Source organism: Perca fluviatilis, chromosome 2 (genome assembly GCF_010015445.1).
Source record: "Perca fluviatilis chromosome 2, GENO_Pfluv_1.0, whole genome shotgun sequence".
NCBI classification, from domain to species: Eukaryota; Metazoa; Chordata; class Actinopteri; order Perciformes; family Percidae; genus Perca; species Perca fluviatilis.
The window spans coordinates 30,702,535-30,727,821 of record NC_053113.1 but is presented as its reverse complement, the minus strand read 5'-3'; the positions used below and the strand labels follow the sequence as shown (position 1 = coordinate 30,727,821).

Here is a 25,287-nt window from a genome sequence, read left to right as displayed (position 1 = left end):
AACAGTTTAGACTGTCAGGGGAACAACATCTTTTTTTTATGTAACACTGCAAGGCAATGATTAATTGTGGATTACTTGAGGAAAGGTCAAGCTGAAAAGCTGCTGCTTTGTGGGACATTTATCACAACACGTGAGGCTTTGCACTCTAGTTGAATAGTTTGAAGAAATTGATGTACTGCCCTTTCAAAAGGAAGCATTTATTGTGTTATTATAAACTGAAAAAAAACATAGTTTACCAGACTTACTGGAGTTATTGAGGCAGGACAGATTGTGAATCCAGGGGGTGGCATCTGTCTTTGTGGTATAAACCTCCAGTATTTCACAAAGACAGCTGAACAAAGAGGAGTGGGCTCGAGGTGTGGGGATATCTGCACCTCCAGAACAGAAGAAACCTGCAAAGCACATACCTAACACAAGGAGGTTTTAGAAAACAAGCATGGAATGACTATTGACTTCATTATTTATTATTTTAATCCCAAGAAAGAATTGTTGATGTGGGCAGCGATTCAGGTGTCTAGAACCTGAACCTTTAAATTAGTTGCGTTGTACAGCTGAAATATAAAATGTTTTGGATTTTACAAAATTGGCACTCTATACTCATGATAAGCCTGATTGTCCTTGACTAATGGAAACCTGGTAAAATCCCCCACCTGTGGGCTGTGAGCCTCCAGGACTGAGGCAGTATTTCCCTGGGGGGCAATGGTGGCAGTGAGAGGGGGAGGAAGCTCCAGGCCCTGGGAGGAAGCTGCCAACAGGACAGGGTTTGGGTGACCCAGTACCCCGCGGACAGAAGTGTCCCATGGGACAAACATCTCCATAAGGCTGGGAGACAGGAGAAGGCTCAGTGGACCCCAGGGAACAAAAATGTCCTGCGGTAGACAATACGATTAGACATCTTAATGACAACAAGGCAACATTGAGGGGAAACTGTGGCTTAATACAATGCAGAAATACAGGAGAGAAAAAGACACTCATAGCTCAATTCTCTGACACCATTTCCCCTTGTGATGCTGGACTGTCAGACCTGGGCTGCACGGTCCAGACGGCTCTGTCAGAGCAGTGCTGTTACAGAAGAAGCCAGAGGGGCAGGGGGAGCAGTCAGTCAGGGACGTCCTGCCTGCTGATGGACTGACACTTCCCATCGGACACGGAGATGGCATAGATGAACTCTCTATACAGTAGAAACCTGTCCAAGGTGGTGCAGGTCATGGTCAGCTTCAGTTTACTTTGAGTGCACTTTAAAAAAAAAAAAAAAACTGTATTTAATTACCTGGTGGGCAAGTGTTACAAGTGGACTGTCCAGATGAAGATTGAAAAGTGCCAGGGCTACAGATGGCCGGCTCAGCACTACCATGTGGGCACGCATGGCCAGGCGGACACTGACATCCTGCGACACAATCAGATAAAGAAAAGTAATCTTGTCCCTCCTGGTTTAATATGAAAACAAGAGTAATGTGAATATAAAAGACTGTACTAATGTAATATATATTTTAAATAAATGATGTGGCAATTATCCATGAAAAAAAGCACGGCGGCTGTATTTCACCATGACACATGGTACCATGGAAATAAAGGAATTAAAAAGAGAGTGTCTATGAGCAGTATTCATCCTGTACGAAAATCATGTGGGAGGCAAAGAGAAGAGAAAGAAGACTTAGCAGCAGGTGCCCTGACTCTCTTGATAGGTTCTGGGCCATTTCATGCTCAAATTAGCAACGGCTTCTCGATGAAAGGCGAAAACAGGTCAGATGCCTTTCAAAGAATCTCTAGGTATGCATGTAACAAGAGAGTAAGAGAGTAGGAGTAGGAGGAAGGCCCATCTAAGGCATATAATAACCTTACATGTAGAGTATGATTTGTAAAGTAATTGATGAGTTCTGCTACATATCCACAGGACCAGTTTCTACACGAAATACAGAACAACTAAATGTAGGGAGCAGACTTATACAATAGATACACCTTATGGAAAAGTCTTTAAAGTAACATTACAGTTGCAATCCCTACTACAAAGGTGGGTCCTTAAGGCTTACATGATGGTAGCTAAACTGCAAAATGATCAAATGTGTCAAAGAAAACTTTCTTGTAAGTTATATTTCAAACTAAGTGCATCAGCAAAAAGGAAAAGTAGTGACATTTTGGAATTAACCAAAAGAGAGGACATATGTCCAATGACAGCAACATATATTTTTTAATGTTAGTCATTTCTAGTTTTTCAGACAAACTTAAGGATTAGGTGTTGCTTCTCTGGTGTCCTACATTTTTATCAACCAACTGGATTATTAGACAATGCATTGTCACAAACCTGAACAGTGCTGTTTTACATAGCTTCATTTCGGAGATACATGGTTTTCACAGGACAGACAAATGCCATATGGAGCAGGTTGACATTGCTTATAGCCATGCAATCCGATATTATGTAATGGTCATAATGTATAATTTGATTCAGTTTACTTCAGAGTACAACCATTTTTGTGTGCAGTATTTTGTCCATCCACTTTAAGTGAGAATGAGAGTGTGTGCAATATAATTGATATGTAAAGTTGCACTACGGTACAACCTTTTACAGTAAATAAGGTAAGTAAAGCTTCTGATCCAACTTGCCATGTGAGCGTAACTATATGGAAACCAGACTTACAGTATGTGATCAGACATTGTGTTAATAAAAAAGAAAATGATGAAGTGCAGAGACCACCGTGGTTAAACCTGAGCTGACCTCTGATGATGTGTACTGTACCTGGCTGATGGCCAGACACTGATCCTGGTGGGCAGAACCACCCCGGGGGACAGAGGAGGTCGACAGAGGTCTGAGCCAATGAGGGGCAGTAAGAACCCGGGTAACAAGCTCCACAGTCAGCCTCCGACTCAGCCCCAGACCTCCCCAAGAAAGTGCCTATATTGAGGAGACAAATAATGTCCACATTCTCTCATTCATCTCACACACAGAGAGAAAAATAAATGGCAAGGCATAATAGTGTCATGTATGCGCACCATAGATAGCTCCATTTTTTCACTTGGTTAAGTAGCTAGCTGACCATTATGACAGTTTTATGGGGCTCCCATTAGGTTTTACAACACCTCTAAAGTTTTGGTTGGATTAAGTCATTATATTGTACCTCTGGGGGCTTTATTGCACCTTTGGAGGCAGTGTAATAAAGAGCAAGAGGTCAGACAAATGGCTGAATCAGGGAAATGACAGGACCATTATATAGCAACATGTTCATAATACATATTAACAGAAATAATTTCCACTTCTTACAGAGCTCTGTCTGGCTATGTTGGTTTTCTACCTGGAGGACAGGGGCTTGGATTTGCACTCCCTCTAGGACAATAGTGGCCTGCTGGACACACATCACCATGGGACTGACCCAAGGTTGAATTGCCAGGAAGTGGGGATGGCGATGTGATATCTCCTGTAACAGAGACAATAGACCTTCATTGGATGTCATTACTCATTAGGTTAGTGAGTGAACTAAAAGGCCAGAGCCATTTTCTGCAATCCCAGGGAGAGAAATACTATAAAGAGAAAGCAGTGGAGACTGGTAAATGTTCTGTGGAGACCTCTCCAGCACTGTGGAGTCAAAGGTCATGAAAATGTTAAATACAAGCAGAAGTGCATTGAGAGAAAATGGTCCACAGCAGAGTGTTTTTCAAGCTTGTGTCAGATTACCCTGTTTTTATATATTTCAAATACCATTTAACCAATCTGCATTTTACCATGCATTTATTAACACTACGTCAGGGGTAAGAAGAATCAGCCTGTTACCTGTGGTATTACCCCAAGGTGTGGCCATTCTGGATCCCTCTACGCAGTAGAAGCCTGGGTTGCAGAGACCAGATGGGGAGGAGAGGCCAACCTCAGCGCAGTAATGGCCAGGCAAACAGGGCTGACATACTTCTATAGAAACTGCCCCTGGAACAACAGAAATATAACTCATATGTTTGATCTAAATGATAAAAAAGTGAATGAATATGGGTCAAGTGAAATAATTCCACTTCAGTAATTGTTTTCTGACAGAGGAGGGTGGCAAATTATTTCATTGATTTAAAATATTTCCACTAACATTGGCAATAACTCCAGTTAAGTCAGCTCATTATGTTCAAATGTCAGCAACAGTGTATAGTGTAATTATTCAGTGTTATCTGTCACCATCTACGGAGCTGAAGGTGCCTGCAGGGCAAGGAACCATATAGCTTGTACCCTGAGGGCAATAGGACCCTGCAGAGCAGCGGCCTCCTCTTGGGCCCTCCTCTGGCTGGGCAGAAACAGAACCGTGGATACAGAGGTAACTAGGGGCAGCGAGATGATGTAGACAGAGACAATGGGGAAGGGGATACAGGATGTAGGAAGTGATAGATGAGAAAGACAGAGGGAGACAAAGCATAAGGGAGGTTTAATTATAGACAAGGGAGACAGAATTAAACCGAAACAGGATGTCATATCTTTCATAGTCTATCTGTGAACATGATGAAGTATGTGTTCAGCAGCATGTGTTTACCCAGGAGAGCAGACCCCAGTGGGAGCAGCCAGTCCAGAGGAGCTGCAATATCTCCCTGGAGGGCAGAGCTCGCAGCCCAACTTATTGGACAACCCCATCTGCCTGCTGAAGGTACCAGCTGGGCAGGGGTATGCTACACCAGACTGCGTTCCTGTAGATAGATAGCACATAATATCTACAGATGGTCCAGGACTAACCATCACAGAACAGTTTGTGAAGGCCGTCCTTATCTTGATTATGCCCTATAATTGCCATTTGCATAATTAGAAGGCCATTTACTGCTCCAGCCACTTAATCAGGAGTACACACATAACAAGAGCAATATTCAACACATTTTTAGTTAATTAATCAATTTCACTGAGCCTGCAGCATCATTTGTGTTCCACATACTGTATATTTATATCTGATAAAATGATCTCGTAACATTGTACATTTGTCAAGAGTGTGTAAGAATAGCTGGACTATTGTATCCTACCTGGTGGGCAATAGTGTCCTTTAGGACACAGCGTGGGGGTGTGAGTACCAGACACATGCCCAGTGTCAGCATCCACTGAGCCTGCACAGTAAAATCCTACTGGACATTTAACACACTCTGCCTGTGGAGGGGTACATTGCGCATATAATTTTTTCTACACAGACTTAATACAAAACTATGACTACAGATGTTCTCGAATATCACCAGACATGAACACTGAGATGATAAAAGCTAAACTAAAAACTGTATACAGTGCACACAGATGGGCTATAACTTCCGCCAGAATAAATCTTTTATAGGTCATATACAGTTAGTCAATAGCACTATTTTGGATCCAGTTTTAGAGTAAAACATATTTCAGTCCAGTATATGAAGCCATATACTCATTAAGGCAGTAGTGCAGTTACTGAAGGTTATTCTGATTGCATAATATACAGTAGTAGGTGCGCACCTTGCCTTTTGGACTGTAGGATATGTCAGAAAATTAGCAGACTGTTTATCCTCATCTTCCTCACCTGTCCAGGTAAACCCTGATAGGTCCCTGGCAAACAGGGTACCTGTCTATCAGATCTAGGTGGGCACATGTTTCCAGGTGAGCAGAGTATAGCGGCCCACTGGCTGCTGTTTTCCCTGCCTGGACAGTAAGAGCCAGCTGGACAGATATGAGAAGGGAAAGAGAGCCCTCTGGTGACACACAGGAAACCTACAAAACAAAAGGAACACTGGAGGGATTATTCCGCAATAAATCAAGTTATGTAATAGAAGCTTTATCTTCTGGCAGATAAATGACACAATTAAACACTAATGTGTGCAACATAAATTAGTTCCAACCTGGAGGACAAGGCAGGCAGTCGGAGAGATAGCTGTTTCTGGTTTTGTTGCTGTAATGTCCTATGGGACAAGGCAGTGGTGCTGACGAACCCTGGGGACAGTAATGACCTTCAGGACATTTGTCACCTGTCGTCCCTCTATCCTCCGGTGTGGGTGACCAGGCTCCAGAGACGCAGTAGTACCCTGCAGCACACTGGCCTGATGCAACACCCTTCCCAGGGGATGAACAGAAGGAGCCTGGTTTGATAGGAAAAAAAAAAATTGAGAGGAAAATGACCCTGAATTACCCTGCTAAACAGATAATGTAGAACAGGAACTGCATACTGTATTAATCCCAGTTGCAATATTATTGTGTGATTACTTTCTGTTTTTGAGTACAGTTTTTAAATAACAGCTGCCTTTTTTTAAAAGTTTACTTATTTTGTTAATATAGTGTTTAATTGCCATTTATGATCAAGTTTGTCCTAAACTCTGAGTCAACTACTTATCCTTGAGAAAACTCATAATTAGCAGTAAATGATGTGTGACCTGGAGGGCACGGCAAGCAGTTCTGGGGTTGTGCCATCCGAGTGTGTGGGTTGATGGATCCAGCTGGACACGGGTACTGGTGTTTGGACCAGGTCCCGGACGGGCAGTAATGACCCACTGGACACTCATAAGTCCTCGACAGAGAGCCATTATGTCTGCCAGGACAATAAAAACTATCCAGACAAAAAACAAGGATAGAATGATTTAGTTCTTGGCTGTTGATGGTGGCAATGAGGCATGGCTGTACTCGTGTCTGTGCGTGTGTACGTATGCAAAGTGACGGGGGTAATCATTAATGCGTATAAACATCAAAAACTTTACTGTATAGTTAGTTTTTTATAATCCATCATGTTTATATGTGAGAATGTCTATATGTTTACTGTACAGAGTGACTGTGTGGCTGTTAAGCGAGTTTACCCCTGGGGACAGGCACTGCAGCTGGCTCTGCCGTCTTCTACACTGATGGTTCCCACGGGGCACTGCTGAGGAGCCACAGAGCCCTCAGAACAGTAATAACCTGGTTGTGTGAAGGCAAGAGTCATGAAAGAGATGCACACTCAAGCGCACACACAGAGACATGCACAATCCACAGGGGACTGGGTTTGATTTACACTGTCAACACAGCAGCTACTTATGTTTAGCCCAATTAACTTAAAACTTGAAAGAAGGTTTTGTTTACCTGTTCAGTAAACTGGCTCTGGGATTATGTAAATGTATTTTCTTTTGTATTACATACAATGCCATGCAAAGTATAGCTTTCAGCTGTCTAAACAATAAAAACCTCATCACATTATCACCATGTGTTTTCTAATGACTGGCTTCATGCATTTTGTTTTGACAGTTTTCTCTCCCATTTTTTTGGAAAAATTAGATAGAAATGTCTAAATCTGGAGGGCGCTGATCACCTTTTGGGCACGGTCCTCCCCGACTGTCTCTTAAAGGAGGGTCAGGGCGATCTGCACCCCCAAGACAGAAGAAACCTTCCCAGCATTCTCCTGACGGCGCTGAGAGTCCCGCAGCATCGCAATAGTAACCGGGGAGACATGGCTGGCAATCATCCTGAGAGAGGAAATGAGAGAGACAAAGAGGGAGGTAGTAAGAGGAAGAGAGAAAGGCAGAGAGAGAGAGCCTGTGAGAAAATGAATTATAGAAAGTGCCTCTCTTGCAACATTGATTTGGGATTAGATATTGATTGGCTGTCACAATGAAAGACAGAGAAAACACTGTAAGTTAGTGTATAAACTGTATAGGTCTGTGTACTGTGGCAGGACCATAAATGTGTTTTGTAGTGCTTTAGACATCTGACGGTGTTCAATATTGAATAACAATAAATAATGTAATACAAATAAGAAATGAAGCAAATAGACATGACATGAAATAAATAACAGATCCATATAAACATAAATACAGACTATATAACAGTAAAATTGTGAAATGATAAATTTTTTAAAACTCTGAATGAATGAATATATATCACATTTTGTCTGCATTTATATTCATATGATTATATTTGTATTTTATGTCTTATTCTGTAAGAGAAAAAAAAAGAATATGTAGTTGTTGCATATTTGTGTTATCCATATACAAATATTTATAATTAACAAAACAAAAAGGAAACAAAATTTGAATTCCAAGCAAAATGACATCCTTTTGCAACTTTGAGGGGAGAGACTCTCTCAATCGTTGTCAAGGAGACATGTGATGAGTGTGTGATTGAGTCAAAGTGACCTGGGAGACTAATTTGGTGAGATTAGAGAATGTTCCACGTGGACAGGGCAGAGGATGTATGGTGGCCTTGGGGCAGTAATGACCGGCAGGACATGGCCCTCCCTCTTCTGGTGAGAGACACAGAAAACAAAGCTGACATGTAACAACCATCTCAAATCAGGAATACTGATGGAGAACCACTAACTCAGAGAATTACAAGGCTGAAAATGACATTTTCTCACATATTAGTAAGATAAAATGTGCTATTACCAGACTATACTGCATTGCATGTCCTGAACATGCAGTAGCCTACATGATAAAGATGTTTGTTTACCTGCAGCCTGTGAGAGAGGTTGTGGAGAGGTGTTTCCATATGAGCAGTAATATCCTTCCTGACATGGTCCAGTGACAGCTGTGCGATTTCTGGAAGAGCAGTAATGGCCGCCGTCACATTGCCTGCACTGAGAGACAGACCAGTATCCGGGGTCAGGACCGTACGTTCCCTCTGGACAGCCTCTCAAGTCAAATCCAGTTCCTTCAGGGCAGTAAAAGCCTGCAGGCCACAGAGCAAACACAAGGAAATGCATAAATATGAAGGATAAAAAAAAATTTGTTAAATTGTTAGCATCAGCCTTTTCACTGATCATCGTGGTTTGTTTCAGTGTTTTAGCGAATTTTTTGCTCGATAATTGATAGTTTCATTAAATTAGCATACAAATTCAAAATAATTAAAAAAAATTGTTTTAAGGTCATACAAAACAGCAAATTACACACCTGAAGCACACAAGTAAAGAGAGCCAGACACACAGTACCAGCCTGGCACACAGGGCTCACACTGAGTAGCATGTGTAACAGCAACATATGTCCCTGGATCACAGGGCAAAGGTTGAACAGTTCCCTCTGGGCAGTAGTAACCCTCAGGACAAGGTCCCCCTGTAATTCCATCAGTGGGGGTAGATGTGACGGCTCCCTTTACACAGTAATATCTGCATAAGAAACATTAGAGCATGAAAACTCTATAACAGGATGAAAAGGACTTTTTTATGAGAAGGTCTTCTATAAGAAAAAGCACAAGTAATGTTTATTTCTTAAGTTCATCAGAGTCTGGTGTACCCCCCACTGCAGGGTCCACTAGGTTTAGTGAGGCCGACAGAGTCGCAGTAAAATCCCCCCAGACATGGTTTGCAGTCCTCCTGGATACGTAGGCCTGAGCTGTTTGACCAGCTTCCTTCAGGGCAGGCCACGGGAGCTGTGGTGCCTATAAAGACGAGACAAACATCAACTCACATTAAACAGAGGAGTATGCAGAAAACTATTCAAAGACTATTCAAAGATGACAAGAACTATGCAGCCATTGGGTTTAGCGATACGATATACTGTACTGCGACAATTTTTTTCACACGCTGTAAGCAGAATTTAAGTGCAACTAAATATGTGAGACACTCAAGCACCCATTGGTTTGTGTGTGTGCAGAGTTGAGCAACCCAGGAAAGGGCAGAGTTTACCCTGCAGCAGCATTATTTAAGCATGGGTAAGTGCCCCATGTCAGAAAGAACAAGTGTAAAAATTAATTTGAAGAAAACTGTATCAAAAGTTACAAAATAAAGGTCAGTACTTTCTGTAGGATGCCAAATGGTAATTAGCATGAATAAAACATTTTAGCCCTTGAATATAATGGGGTAAAATGTCAATAGCCTCACACAGTATAAATTTGGTTGCATTAGCCTACAAAACAAGCTGCATAAGCATTGGATTACAAAAAACATTATTTTGAAAATGTGGATCGCCTGCAACTTGATACATTTCAGGCACCAAATAGCAGCACTGAAGCAGCTGATGGCTGATTTGCTTATTAACGGAGGACAACCCAGTAACCTGAGGGGCAGTAACGACCAGGTGGACACCGGGAACCTGAGAGTCCATCCAGCGGGCTGGGAGAGGATGCTCCCTCTCTGCACCAATAACCAGCATTGCATGGTCCTATAGGAAGAAGAGTATCACAACACATAATCATCATACAGTAATATAGATACATCTACAGCCCTGCAGTACACAACTGCAGATCACACAAATTAGCTTTTGAGATACCAGTCTTTGAGAAAAAGAGAAGAGAAGAGAACTATTTCTCACCTGCAGGCTCTGACATTCCCACAGAAGGACAGTACTGTCCAGCAGCACATGGCATGCAGCCTGCAAGGCTGTGTGTGTGCTGTCTCGGGTTGAAGGAGCCTATGGGGCAGGGGTGTTGGTTGGGCAGGGCTGTACCTGCAGGGCAGTAGTGTCCTTTAGGGCAGGGCCTCAGAAAAGAGGCATTTGCTAGTCTCAAATCACAGTAGTAACCTTGAAAGAAGAGAAATGTATATTTTTTTTAAATAGCACTGCCAGTTTGTGAAAGTACTGAAAACATAATTATGGAAAATTAAACACTTCTTTCAACAAACTTGAAAAGTGCAGTATAATAAATAGAACAGATGCATATAATACAAGCAATCAACTTTAATAAATAAAACACTTGCTGGGGAGCTTGAGAGCTGTTTTCATTATAGTCTGTTCAGCAAAACAAAAATGGCACAAGGCCAAACAGTGTTTAAAAAAGAAAAGTAATATATATGCTTCTGCTGAGAAGGTAAAAAGAGTAAAGAGGTCTCCTACTGTACCTTCTTCACAGACAGTGCAGGCTGCCTGTTTCTCTCTGTCCTGGTAGGTTCCTGGTGGGCAGGGCTCTGGAGCTGCACTACCCTGTGAGCAGAAGTGGCCTGGAGGACATGGCAAAGCTGTAGCCACAGTCTGACCAGGTGGACACCAATAGCCTATCAAGGTGACAAGAGACAATACTTTACTGTAGTGTGCACTGTGCAAGGATGGAAAGTTGGTTGGAGCAGAACAACTGTATCAAACAAACATATCTTTATGGCACAGGCAACTACCAAAAACATATACTTAAGTTTTAGAATACCAATAAATCATGACACAGTGTATGGACTGACCTTGGCTACATGGTCCAGTCGGAGCCCTGAGACCTGCTACTCTGCAGTAGAAACCTGCGGTACAGGGCTGACAGCCAGCCTCACTGACTAGACCTGGCACTGAGGAGAAAGTACCAGCTGGACACAACTCTGGCACTTCTGAGCCCTCAACTGAAGAGAGAAATAGTTAAAGTAGTCATTTATTTAGCCATTCATCCATTGCCTTTACATGCCAATACCTATTCTGGGCTGTAGGGCACTAAAGGTTATAACAGGTTACATTGGGCAGAAAGTTTGGAGACATCTTACATGGGCCAACAGTTTATCGACAGGCTAAGAAAAATAGACACAAGATGACTTGTGAATAGAAGAGAAGAATATTTATAGGCCTAAAGATGCTTATAAACATAGACATGGATTAACCCTCTTTTTGCTCTTAAATTCAAAATTGCAGACACCAACAGCTAATGTAAGTACTCTAAGTAAATATTTTTTCCTAGCAAACTCAATTATAAATCAAAATCAAATAATAATTAACCAAGTATTTCACTTCACTTCATTAATAGACTTAAAAACTTTGTTGGCAAGTTAGTAATACAACCGTTCTAATGCAGTAAAGCACGGCTTACCACAGTATGCCCCAGGTGGACAGATGCTGCCTGTTTCTCCATCTGTTGGTCTGGCCTCAGTGGCTCCTCCTACACAGTAATACCCAGGGAAGCAGGGACCCATCGGCTGAGCCAAACCTATTGAACAACATAAGTACATTTTTTATTTGTATTTTATATAACCAAAAAACATATGTATGAGTTGCCTTGAGACTTTACAAACAAGACACTACAATATGTTTACTCTTTGGTTTCACTGTTTACAAGTTCTAAGTGAGAAATTATTCATTATATTAGATGCATGTGTTTGGTTAAAAGGTTAAAATAAAAAACAATATAAGTCTGTGCTAGTCTATTGAACTGATAATGTGGACAAAGTGGCTAGTGTGCATAAGTAGGTTTTTTATGATTATCAAATAGTTACAGGTGGACAAGGCACAGGCTCTGAGCTACCTAAGGGGCAGTAAAAGCCCACCTGGCAGCGCCCCCCTGTTGATGTAGCTGGACAAAGACAGTTGGCATTGGTGTAATTGTCCAGGTCAAAAGGCTGGGAGTTCCATGCTGCTGACACACAGAACCAACCTGAGAGGAACAGTGCAGAAAAAGACATAGTGGGAGACAATGAAGATGATGTACTGATGTTTTGACTGCTGTCTATCTCTGTGATATACAAACACTCCTGCGGGTGACAGAGAGTAGAATCAGTGTATATGTCACATCACATGATAACTTTCTCAGCACAGGGGGGAAAAAAAGACACTTCACAGGAGGAGGAAGACAGCAATTCAGAGCAAGGTGAAAGAAAAAAAAAGAAAGTGGCCATTGTTTAAAAATTGTGTGCATTAGTTGGTTGGCATATGGAGCGAGGCTGTTTGGCGCCTTTGTACATAAATGATATATACAAGGAATTATCTAAAAGCTGCTGCTGTTGCTGGAATGCTAGAATAAAACTGTAAAGAGAGGAGAAGTAAAATAATGACTGGTGGGTGCTGGCGTTGTGATGTTTCGTGCTTAATGTGCACTCTGTGTTACCTTCCCGCAAGTCTTCCAGACTGCTTTAGACTGGCTTGCTGACCCCTAGAGACAAAGGCTGGCACAGAGGACAAAGTACTGACACTGAAAAAGCAGGCTGTACGGCTGTGATTGTGTCTTCGGTAGAAATAAACAAAGACGCTGTTACTGACCAGCCTTGCATTTTCCAGACACTTTGGTCAGCCTCTCCTTCTCACAGTAGTGTCCTGGAGGACATGGCAGGCAGCTGTCCAGACTCTGAGTCATAGGCTCTGGGTTGTAGTATCCACGAGGACAGGGAAACTGGGTGGCATGCCTTGTACCTATGCATATAACAATTTGTTTTCAAATGAGTGCGACGTGCCATTTAAATACTATACATTTTTACTTGTACTGTAAAAGCTGAGGGGAATCGTTTATCAAAGCAGTACAACAAAAGCTAGTCTTATTACTGTCAATAAATTCATTAAGAAACGCAAGCATGACTGATAGTGTTTGGGTGGAGTCTTACCATCAGGGCAGTAGAAGCCAGGGGGACAGGGAAACTTGGTGAAGTTGCCAGTCTTTTCTGGACAGTAGTAGCCAGCCGGGCAGCGTGAACACACTGACTGGCCTGTGAGGTTGGTGTATGCCCCAGCTGGGCAGGGCACTGAGCTCGCACTACCCTCAGGGCAGTAATGAGCTGGTGGGCAGAGACCTCCTTCCGAGCCTGGAGAGAAAAAAAAACAATTAGATGTGGTGAATTACTGAGATTATGACTGCTAAGCCCTTAATGTGATGAATCATGTGATAAACCCTGATTAATTCAGTAATCATTCATTCATAATAAAACACCCTCACACATACACATTTCCTGCATCTATCAGCATCTGTTTCTCTTCTATCTGATGCTTATTCATACAATTTATCTCTACACATTGTATATTAGCTCTGCCCTCCACATTTTTTAATTATATGTATGAACTACATTCATTAAGCATTGTTTAAATAACACTTAAACCATTGTGTTCAAACAAGTGCTCGAGCTAGGTTTATCCTGCAGAAAAAAGCACTAAATTAACTTGTCATGAATAAAATAAAAATGTAATATTTTGCCATTCTACCTGTAGCTTTTCTGTCTCCCCCTGGACAGTAAACTCCTGCCTGACACAGTCCAGATGGACGAGTGAGACTTGCAGTGCCACAGAACTGACCCGCTGGACATGGACTACAGCCACGGGTGTCTGTCAGGTGAAGACTGCAACCATACGTGTGTAAACACGTAAGCACACACAAACATATACAGTTACATAGCAAAGCAAACGGATTAACTGCTTACAAGTGTGTATGAGTAATATTTGGGTCCACCTGTTAGAGTAGGTTCCTGGTGGACAGGGCAGTGGGAGACTGGTACCCTCAGGACAGTATCTCCCCCTTGGACATGCTCCTCCCACTCCTGTGCTGAAGTTACCATCTGGGTTTGGAAAGTTCACACCTTGAGAAGTTGCACATTTAAGATAAGTTTAGTTTTCCAATTCAGTTTAGCAGGACACTGGCCCTTTTTCTACAGTAGCAGGTCTTTAGTGAGATTACAATGATAAATGGTAATATTGCCATTGTCACAACTGCGCTAGTATCATACGTGTAGTGTACCTGCTATGCAGTAGTAACCAGCTTGACAGGGTCCAGTAGGTTCAAACAGACCCCAGTCCTCACAGTAGAACCCTGTAAGCACAGCATGAACAATTTAAAAAACACCACTGCAGTAACAGTAAGGCATGGAAATCCTCAAAGTGTTGATGGTTAATCCCATTGCATCATAAAAGAATATTCCTCCTCTAGTTAATTAAATGTGATAAAATATTCTATCATTTCCTTTTATCTTGATCAATTAGTTCCACCACGTCTACCAAATGAAGAAATTGATAAATGAAAATCTGATTCAACATTTACTGAAAGATTTTCCAGTGTGTTGCAGAGCAATGAAGACAACCATGTGACAATACTCTCACCTGCTGGACAAATGAGGCACTGCTCCACTTGGCTGAGGCCAAAGTGAGGACTGTATGTGCCAGGAGGGCAGGGCAGGATACCCTCAACACCGCCACCAAGACAGTAGTGTCCTGCTGGACAGGGCTGGACACCTTCTCCTGACAGACAGTAGGTCCCTGAGAGGCAGTCATCACACTCGTCTGCCCCTTCATCCGAAAAAGAAAGAATAACATAATAAAGTATTGCCTGCATCTTATATTTTGAATCGTAATAGTTGATATCAGGGGCAGAGCGGGTGTGTGGCTACTGGGGCTCCAGCCACTGAATAAATGGGTATCATATGAAACTAGACAACCTAAGGAATTCAGCAGCACCAACTATGTCATGCTAGCTTATCAGGAAGGGTGCTAAAAAAAAAAAAAAAAAACGCTCCAAACCTAGGCTAAATCTTGGCAAGGGAAAAACTAACATGGCCATTTTCGAAGGGGTCCCTTGACCTCTCACCTCAAGATATCTGAATGACAATGGTTACTATGAGTACCTGCGATAATTCCCTTTACAGATACAGTATGCCCACCTCATGATAATTCCCATGCAGTTTGGGGCAAAAAAATCATGCAGTTTTTTTATGCAGTATAAATGTGTATTCTAAAAATGGTGTATTTGAATATTTCTGCATACTGAGGTCCCTAAACAGTCCTAGAACAGCATACATTTGGTATGACTGGAAATCTAAGACTCTTGTGAGAGTTGTATTTATGTGTTATGCAAGTCCCCATAGTAGCCATTTCATTGTAGTACGACCATTTTGTGGAACTTGATGTTATAAAATGACCTGTTGTGACCTCGAGGATAATCCCAGCCTCATGAAACTTTACAACCACTGACTTGAGACCTAGGGCATACAGAGGATGTTTCGCTTTCCCAAGTGCAGTTAGAGCAGCCCAGATTATTATAGGACAGATTCAAATGTAGTACATTTGTCAGACAAACATTCATCCTGTGAATGCGACTCCAGCATAGTATAACAAAAACAGGTTTCAAGATTAGTAATGCTGTTTACGCCAAATTCCTGCCCTACCTATGTTATGTAACTTAAAAATAGTAACATCAATGTTTGCCTCTCTTTAGGTGGCAGGAGTGAAAATGAGTCATCCTCAACATTGTTGTGTTCTGGTTTCAGAATGACGAAGACAGTTGGAGAACAATCAGATACGAAATGAGATGTCAGCTCTACAGGATGATTTTTTCCCTTGTATCTGTACTGTATCATGTTTTTCCCAAATGATGTTCAGATTTTTAAGCTTTCTATTATCATATGGGTTGAAAAATAGTGCAAAGAGCTGCCGTAATTGGGAAACAAATCTCACTGCTTGATATGTCATGCAGTTACATGAAATTCATTTTCTTTACCTGTAGTGTTCGAGTACGTCCCATCAGGGCAGAGTACAGGAGACCTTGAGCCCATGGGACAGTAGTGTCCAATTGGACAAATGTCCCCTGTCACACCATCTGAAGGCATTGAAGACACGGCCCATCCTGAACAGTAATACCCTATAAATCAGTATACAAAAATAATTTATGGACATAAAGTAAGAAAACAAAGGACAGGCATCTTCACTTACCCATTAAATAATAGTTTGAATTGGTCAGAAGACAAAAATAAATAAATTCAAATGTTCAAATTTTATTCTATCAAACATTTAACTGTTAAAAAACATGTAACAATGTTTTGAAACATTACATTGCTTTTTACCACTTTGTACCACATAATTAATTCCCATACCTGCATAACAGATTCCTGAGGGCTGGCTGAGTCCAGTACTGTTGCAGTAGAGTCCTGGAGGGCAGGGCCAGCAGGAGGACAGGTTCTGGGCTCCCACAGTGCTGCTCCAGGTTCCGACAGGGCAGGGGTGCTGCTGGGAGTACATGGTCCCTCGTGGACAGACGTAGCCTGCAGAACATACCCCTCCAGAGGCCACGGCCACCTGTGGGAATGTTGGAATAATCATCAGTATGACAAAGTTGGATCACTTTGGCGTTCAGTTATAGTAAGAACTTTAAAAGTTAAAGCTGTGGGCAGTTTGTGTCGGTAGCTGTCATTCATTTCCCACGCATTATCAGCAGCTTATCCAAAAAACACTGCTGAAAAACATGTTTTATTTGCCTAATGCAAACCTGAACTAAACATGTCTCTAAATTCTTATTCATATCATATTCAACTTAAAGACCGGATCATTCCACCACTTTAAAGTGGACAATTTTTCATTGTCGGTGCTCCTTCACTCTGGCTCATATACTGTAACTTGCTAGCAAAATACAGGATTGCCTCACCACAAGCACATATCATTATATATCATGAGTTTAACATGGTAAACATGAAAGGCATAGTGTCGGGTTCCTTGCTACATCACTGCATATGAAACATATCAATCGAGTGAACAAATAATTAATTTAAACAACAATTTGGTCATATGACATCAAAACATTGTCAATTTAATTCCTTTCAATACCTGTAGAATGAAGTGACTGTTTTAATTCTCTCATTCTCTGTGCACAACCTCAGATACACTGGCAGAGGCACTATATATCTAGAAGAGACTGCCATGACAGTAATTACCTTTTGTTACACCGTCCCAAAAAACTCAAACTTTAGGAATGTTTAGAACTACTTCTTAAAATTTTTATGTATTATATATTATATTTCTTTTTCAATTTCATATAATTACATTTTTCCTAAAACATCAGTTCTTTCTTGGATAAGCTGCTGGAAGCCGAGCTGCAGTATCAAAGTCTTTTTTTATTCCTTCTTACTGGAGAGGCAGTGGAGGCTCCAGAGGTGCAGTAGTGTCCCGGGTCACAGAGACCCTGAGGTTCAGAGAGACCGGCTCTGCTGCAGAACCAACCAGCCTCGCATGGCCGACAGTGGTGCACAGCGTCGCCACCAGGCTGGTCAGAGTAAGAGCCCTGAATAATAAGATAGTATCATTATACAATATACATTTTGTGAATTTGAATGAGGGTAAATCAAATTCATGAACCTTTAGTGAAAAAGTAAGAAATACAGCCAACATGACTAAGAAGACAAGAAAGAAGAACAGTCATTCACACACACCACACTACACGCATAATAACACACTAATACTGACTGGAGGACAGGGTCGAGCAACAGAGGACCGCGGAGGACAGTAGTGTCCTGTGGGACACAGTGTTGGCTGGGACAAGCCTGTCTTGTTACACAGTCTGCCTCCCTGACACTCCACACATGACTGTGCACCTCGACGCTGTGGAGGATTTATAGACAAGGGGATGAACTTCAATATGGCTTAACGTCATTATCTAATTTTAACAGTACCCTCAGTAGAACAGCACTTGGTATTCTGAATGGATTATTCCCTACCGACTGAAAAGTGCCAAGAGGACATGGTTGTGGCCTAGCTGCCCCCTCCAAGGTATAATAACCCTCCTCTGCTTCATTCTGAACAGGTGTAGCTGAGCCACCGGTACAGTAGAAACCAGGAAAACAAGGACCCGAAGGTGAGGTGTTGTTGGAACCTAAACAATAGAAACTGACAGGGAGAGAAACATTTGACACAAAGAATACAGGTTTGTATTTGACATGGTCCTGAATATTCATATTATAAGGAAGAACAAACAGTAAGTGAGTATGAGTGGCAATACCTTGGTGGACAGCTGATACATTCCTCAGGACTGCCGAGGCCAGTGCTGTTGCTGAAGGTGCCGGGGGGACAGGGGAGGGGAGAGGAAGAAGCTAGAGGACAGTAACTTCCTGCCGGACACAAACCTCCTGTCAGCCCATCTGCAGGAGTCTAGGCATAGTCACAGCACATGCATGTACAGTAAAGAGAAGCCAAAATGTACTGCAGGGAAGTAATTTCATTCCTGAGGCCCATTACAGGGAATCTTATGTAATAAATAGCAACGTAATGTTTCATAATATAAGTTTCATCACCACATTGAAAATCTAAAAGTGTAAACTGTCTTAATGTGACATGTGTCACTGATCTTTAATATATAACAACAATAATAAAGCATTAGAGACTAGCAACTTCTATTTAATAAATAACTGAAGGCTTCATACTGCAGACTTGGCTCCCTCTCTACAGTAGAAGCGCTCTTTGCAGCTTCCAGAGGGCTCTGAGAGTCCCACACTGGTGCAATACTGGCCTCCACCACAAGGGGAGCACTCAGACCCATCACTGAGAGCTAAACGTATGCTGTAGGTTCCTTCAGGACAAGGTTCCGGAGTAGAAGTGCCCTCTGGACAGTAAAAGCCCTATTAATAGAGTGACAGAGAGAAAAATGTTTCACAAGCACTGTCTCATACACGCGACAAAACTGTTTTTCAAAATGCTGTATATTCTTACCTGAGGGCAGACTAAGGGCATGTGAGTTCCCAATCTGTCACAGTAATGCCTGGATGGACATAAAACACACGCCTCTCCCCTGTGACCAAGTGTATTGTTCCTATATTGGCCAGCCTGACAGGGGTAGGTGTGTGGGTAGCCAGTCCCTCTGGGGCAATAGTGCCCATGAGGACACACACCGGTCTGAAATATTACAGTATAGATAATAAATGTATCACGTATTTTGTTATAACATCAGTCTTCACCTAAAATCACCATGTGACAAAAATGTTTTGCTTAGTATTTAACTATATAACCATGTATAATCACTAAGAAAAGTTACTTTACTTTACTGTATTTGTTTATCTTAAACATTGTATATCTCATTTATTTGGCATCTTACAGGCCTGGTAATAGGCTGCTCCTGAGGCTGCTGGGAGTAACAGTACTTCCCCTCTGGACACTGGACACACTCGCTGGTATCACGCAGACCAGGAGATTCACTGTAGGTACCATTTGGGCAAGGAATGGGGTTAGGATCCTATGAGGGAAAACAAATTTGTAGGTATTTTAATGGACCAAAAGTGCTTTAGACATTTGAAAAGCAGACCATATTAATTCATTAATTAATATACAGTATTCCTTTGCTATATACACTCACCTAAAGGATTATTAGGAACACCTGTTAAATTTCACGTTAACGAAATTATCTAATCAACCAATCACATGACAGCTGCTTCAATGCATTTATGGGTGTGGTCCAGGTCTAGACAATCTCCTGAACTCCAAACTTAATGTCAGAATGAGGAAAGAAAGGTGATCTAAGCAACTTTTAGCGTGTCATGGTTGTTGGTGCCAGACGGGCTGGTGTGAGTATTTCCCAATCTGCTCAGTTACTGGGATTTTCACACACAACCATTTCTAGGGTTTACAAAGAATGGTCTGAAAAAGGAAAAACATCCAGTAAGCTGCAGTCCAGGGGGGCGAAAATATCTTTGATGCTAGAGGTCAGAAGAGAATGGGCCGACTGATTCCAGCTGATAGAAGAAACTGAAACTGAAATAACCACTCGTTACAACCGAGGTATGCAGCAAAGCATTTGTGAAACCACAACACAAACAACCTTAAGGCGGATGGGCTACACCAGCAGAAGACCCCACCGGGTGCCACTCATCTCCACTAAAAATAGGAAAATGAGGCTACAATTTGCACGAGCTCACCAAAATTGGACAGTTGAAGGCTGTAAAAATGTTGCCTGGTCTGATGAGTCTCGATTTCTGTTGAGACATTCAGATGGTAGAGTCAGAATTTAGCATAAACAGAATGAGAACATGGATCCGTCATGCCTTGTTACCACTGGGCAGGCTGGTGGTGGTGAGGGGTGTAATGGTGTGGGGGATCCCTTTCGCCTTCAGAACTGCCTTAATTCTTTGTGTCATTGATTCAACAAGGTGCTGGAAGCATTCTTTAGAAATATTGGCCCATATTAATAGGATAGGGTCAAACACGGTATTAGTATGGTGTTCCTAATAATCCTTTAGGTGAGTGTACATCATTCTTTGACTCACAATGCCTCCTCCAAGGCAGTAGAAACCTCGAGGACAGAGGGTGGCTGAGCGCTGGGGGTCTCGTGCCAAACCTTGAGAGCAGAGAAAGCCTGGGGGGCACACCATGACGCTCAACATGGCTTCCTCACTAGTGGTCTCATTACTGCAGTAGTGGCCCTGCAGGCACGGAGAACACTCCACAGAGCCCTCGTCCTACACACAAGAGAACGTGAAGGAAGATTCAGAGAGTTGAAGTTAAAGATATCAACCAGTATGGGGGAGTGACAGAGCAAAATACAGACTGAAAACACAACGGAAAAGAGAATCGAAGATGCAGTAATAACACGCTATTTCTTTAATATTGAGAGCAAAAAAAATACAATTAGACTTTAACTACTCATCTTGCTGACATTTACAGATGTACATACATGGTGGGTAATGTAAAACAATCACTGTGGGCGGAAAATGCTAATCTAAAAATAGGACAAACAGAATGGCTTATGGAAGGACAAGAATAATAAGCCAGCTCTGGTTTCCACTGGATCCGTCAGTTGATCAGTCACAGTGGACTGTGTTATAGATGGGGCCTTACAGAGTAGCTGCCAGTTCCACACACTCTGGGGTTGACAGTGGCTGAGTGGGGACAAAAATAGCCAGCAGGGCAAGCAGAGCAGTCCTCTAGCCTCCGACCTCCTTTCAGATGGCGAAATGTGGAGCTAAAGAAAGACAGAACAGAGTGGATACACTAAATCCTACTAATTACACCAGCTTAATCCCTACCCTATATAGCAAATGAACACACAATGACTGCTTACGCTGGGCAGGGTGAAGGTTTGGAGGTGCCCTTTTGACAGAAAGAGCCTTCAGGACAAATCAGGCAGTCTTCTCTGTATCTGTTGCCCATTTGGATGCTGTAGGTGCCTGCAGGGCAAGGAAACTGGGTGCCATATGCAGTCCCTGGTGATGCCACATAGAAATAGTTATATCCACATGAATGACTCATGATTACAGCTCTTAAAGAGAAAACTAATCTTATTTTATGAAATCAATTTCATATAGAAAACTGTATTTAGATTTTTGAACTACAGCAGTAACACATTTATTCATTTATTTAATTTAGATACTACCTATATTACCACTTATGTCACACTCATGTGTACCTTCAGGACAGTAGTGTCCAGAGCTGCATCGACCTGACGGAGATCCAGATCCAGCCAAACAGTACCAGCCCTGTGGGCATGGCCGGCACTCACTTTCAGCTTTTAATCCACTGTGACCACTCCATGTCCCCACAGGACATTTATACTGGGTGGGGAACATAGTTCCAGGGGGACAATAATGCCCTGCAAAGCAGAGGAGTGGTGGTCTCTGGATACCACCAGTTCCTGATAAAGCATAAATAATACAGTCATCAAGGTAGGAAAACTTGCAAACAAGCAGCAAGCTATAGATTTTATTGATATAAAGTAGGTTAAGGTGATACTGAAACAATCAAATATCACTATATTTTCAATCTAGTACCCCAATGGTGACATAGTTTGACAATATTTTGAGAATTACTATTATAGCTTTTAGAACTTACACACAAGAAAAATTCAATAAGTAAATGTTAATGTTAAGTAAATTATCAACATGGATATAGTGATAAAATTGTTCATTTCTTTTTTGTAGAGTAGTCAAGTTAGCTAAAAAATGTGTATATTATATCCTTAATGCACCCTTTAGGTGTAGGACACATTAAAGCTTTATCAATATGTTGACTCATACCACCAAATAGATATTTTATTGATATATCACCCAGTTTTATTTGGCAGAGGCAACTTAATAAATTGCTTGTGATACTATGAAATATTAAACAGTACTTTTAAAGGCCAGCTGAACATGTACATGTGTGAAAGATAAGTGGCACCTCGAAGACAGGCATATCGTGCTGGGCACTGCTGACACTGGGAGCGGTCAGTGAGGTCAGTGCGATTGCTCAATGTCCCTGGTGGGCAGGCATTGGTCGGCGCATTGAGTTTAGAAGAACCAGGGGGACACACAAACCTATCAAGATTAAGGCAAATGCATTAAAATGATAGGGTTACAATTTAAAGGCAGGATTAGATTACAGGCAATATTACAACAAATCCTTTGTAAGAGAAAGGTTTTTACTCCTTCAAACCAGACATGAAGTATCAAAACACAAGTTGATTGTTTCACTGAAGCATACTTCACAGAAAACCTTTTCTTGAATTTGAAGAGGTTACTTACCCTTGCATGCAGTCCACATCGGGGGCTCTCAGAGCTACCTGTGTGCAGGCCTTCCCTGCATAGCACTCTCTACAATCAGCCAACTCATCCTGACCCTCTAAGGGGTTAAAGGAGCCCGGTGGACAGGGCACAGGGTCGCTTCTCCCCTCGGGACAGTAAAAACCTGCCGGGCATTTAAGACAGTCCTTCACACCTGGAGGGATAAGATAAAAAAAATGCAAAAATGAATGTAGGTCAAGAACAGTGTTGGTCATCTTACTTTAAAAAAGTAATTATTTACAGTTACAAATTACTTCTCCCAAAAAGTAATTGAGTTAGTAACTCAGTTACCACATTGTACAAGTAATTAGTTACTCAGCAAAGTAACTGACGTTATTTTTTATGTTCTATAACGCTATTACGTTCTATAACATCTTTAACGTCAAAGATGTTGCTGACCCGAAAAATCAAGCGTTGCTTGTTTTAACCATGGATGTATAAAGAGAACAGAGTGGCTCTGTCTCCTTCGCTGGAGCTCACGCTAGCTGCATTTGGGCTTGGGGTTGGGTTAGCAGATTATATACCGTCTATGGCAGGGGTCACCAACACGGTGCCCGTGGGCACCAGGTAGCCCCCAAGGACCACATGAGTAGCCATCAGGCCTGTTCTAATTATCTGTTTCCCACCTTGTTAAGTCATTGTTGATAATTATTGTGAGAAATCAACAAGTGCCGTGTTAGCATGTGTTGACGTGAGGTGCTTCATAAGATTCAAGTTGCTTGAGGCAGACGTGGATAAAGTCTTTTTTCCTGGGCATGGCGTGCATGTTACATAAACATTTTTGCCTTTAATTTCAATGAGCAAGAAGTAGTGCCGGTACTTCCAGTCTGAGAACAATACCTTTGAATTTCCCAGGCTCGTCGCCATTGTCGCTGTTTTGTGTTTAGTTGTAGTCAGAGTGTGCAGTGAGCATACTGTCTATGGCAGTGAGACAGCATGAGCAGGGCATCCGCGCACACAGCCAATCATCATCGCATCCCCCCCCCCCCTTCTCTCTAACCAATACACTGTAGGCCTACTTTATTAGAATGTCTGCTAGATTAATTTAAATGGTATTGGTAAAAATACCAACAAAAAAAAGTATGTTGCAAAAAGAGTTTTTGCAATATACTCCTATTTTATGGGCCCTGCTTATCTAGCACATAGCTCATAGTTAGGTTTTCTTTGACAGTCAACCATTACTTGCTTCACAGCTCCGGCTTGCCATCAACATTTTATTTATTTTTTACTGCTAAATTAGACGCATCTCTTTGCCCTCTTGGCATCCATCTGTTGTAATTTCTCATCCATATATTCCGGTTCATCATGGACATTAAATAACACAGATCTTTATATAATCACTGAGTTTTGCTGTGATAGACTGCTATAGCACTATATTAGTTTAAGCTGAGATGCTGAGGAACTATAGGGCAGTTCCCAAATAATAATTTCACTTAAATTATCAGCAAGCCCGAGCCTCATACTCAGTATGCAGGTGGGGGGAATCAATGACTATAAATATGGCTTAATAAGTGGAGAGTATAAAACAGTAATAATACAGCATATAAATTCACTTATTGCTCCTTGATGAGGGGTGAAAGTGCCTCGAGGACACATCACTTCTTCTAAGGTGCCAGCAGGACAGTATCTCCCCCGAGCACAGGGCAAGCCAGGACCCGATGAGCCTGTGATACACACACACACACAATTTTAAATCTTCCTTTATTTCTGTATGTATTGCTGTAGTTAATTGCTGTGACAGTTTATTTTAGTATTTCAGTATTTGTTGCTCAATTGAAGTCAGTGTATTAGTGCTAAGACTTACCTGCAGGACAGAAGCGTCCTTCTCTACATCTCTTGCAGGCTGCCCTACTTGTCTGACCCAGTTGTTCCCCTGCTGTACCAGCAGGGCAAGGTGACCCATGATGGGTGGCAGTGCCCTCTTCACAGTAATAGCCCTGTGGGCACAGGAACTGGGAGGTGGGTCTCAGTGAGCTGCCTTCCAGACAGTAAAACCCTAGAGAAAAGTATTTATAGTTCATAAGTTAATTATATATATATATATATCTTTTTTACAGGATATTATATCATATATGGTAAAGACATGCAAAACAATTAGCTAAGTAAAATGAAACAATTTAACTGAGTCGGTAAGTTTAGGGGTATACAAAATTATACTCATATAATTGCACATGTTTCAGTCTTTGGCTGTGAAACTGTGAGTATAATAATTTAGAAGGTTTGCCAATATCAATCAATACACTACCTGCAGGACAGATTGTGCAGTCTCTCAGCCTCTGCAGACCTTCTTTTGGACCATAAGTCCCTGCAGGACAGGGTACAGCTACACCTCCCACACAGTAATGACCTGGGGTGAAGAAAAACATGTACAAATACATATCAGGCTTCTTCCAGGAGGACAGTAATATAAATGTCAGTATGCAGTGATAAACACTCACCTATTGGACAGACCACACATTCTAACTCTTCCCTCGTGTCTTTGTATGTT

The 25,287-nt window shown here is 41.8% G+C and overlaps 2 protein-coding genes across 2 annotated transcripts in view; both read right to left on the bottom strand.

Moving 5' to 3' along the window:
* The window catches only part of LOC120547140 (zonadhesin-like), a 35,949-nt gene extending 24,204 nt beyond the window's left edge, over positions 1-11,745 (bottom strand). Inside the window, exons 1-24 of the mRNA XM_039782597.1 lie at positions 11,633-11,745; positions 11,025-11,174; positions 10,695-10,847; positions 10,168-10,377; positions 9,913-10,017; positions 9,151-9,295; positions 8,812-9,023; positions 8,372-8,590; positions 8,059-8,165; positions 7,236-7,389; positions 6,748-6,847; positions 6,331-6,503; positions 5,803-6,039; positions 5,487-5,674; positions 4,972-5,092; positions 4,497-4,647; positions 4,148-4,287; positions 3,764-3,910; positions 3,288-3,410; positions 2,735-2,890; positions 1,271-1,387; positions 1,025-1,186; positions 651-869; positions 246-407 (exon numbers count right to left, since the gene is read on the bottom strand). Coding sequence (XP_039638531.1) covers positions 246-407; positions 651-869; positions 1,025-1,186; positions 1,271-1,387; positions 2,735-2,890; positions 3,288-3,410; positions 3,764-3,910; positions 4,148-4,287; positions 4,497-4,647; positions 4,972-5,092; positions 5,487-5,674; positions 5,803-6,039; positions 6,331-6,503; positions 6,748-6,847; positions 7,236-7,389; positions 8,059-8,165; positions 8,372-8,590; positions 8,812-9,023; positions 9,151-9,295; positions 9,913-10,017; positions 10,168-10,377; positions 10,695-10,847; positions 11,025-11,174; positions 11,633-11,735 — 3,754 coding nt within the window. The 5' untranslated portion in view covers positions 11,736-11,745. The remainder of the gene's footprint in view (positions 1-245; positions 408-650; positions 870-1,024; positions 1,187-1,270; positions 1,388-2,734; positions 2,891-3,287; positions 3,411-3,763; positions 3,911-4,147; positions 4,288-4,496; positions 4,648-4,971; positions 5,093-5,486; positions 5,675-5,802; positions 6,040-6,330; positions 6,504-6,747; positions 6,848-7,235; positions 7,390-8,058; positions 8,166-8,371; positions 8,591-8,811; positions 9,024-9,150; positions 9,296-9,912; positions 10,018-10,167; positions 10,378-10,694; positions 10,848-11,024; positions 11,175-11,632) is intronic.
* Positions 11,746-12,023: 278 nt separating this feature from the next.
* On the bottom strand, positions 12,024-24,820 carry LOC120551541 (multiple epidermal growth factor-like domains protein 6). Its single transcript, XM_039789029.1, has 23 exons — positions 24,604-24,820; positions 22,761-22,953; positions 22,417-22,553; positions 21,668-21,892; positions 21,323-21,464; positions 21,100-21,223; positions 20,529-20,720; positions 19,364-19,501; positions 18,982-19,164; positions 18,696-18,890; positions 18,275-18,423; positions 17,994-18,162; positions 17,743-17,877; positions 17,408-17,560; positions 16,380-16,581; positions 16,007-16,147; positions 14,614-14,799; positions 14,255-14,326; positions 13,970-14,075; positions 13,726-13,859; positions 13,134-13,331; positions 12,796-12,945; positions 12,024-12,193 (listed from the first exon to the last, which is right to left on the bottom strand). Exons 1-23 carry the CDS (start codon positions 24,818-24,820, stop codon positions 12,024-12,026), a joined length of 3,711 nt encoding a protein of 1,236 aa, XP_039644963.1.
* Between the last annotated feature and the right edge of the window lie 467 nt (positions 24,821-25,287).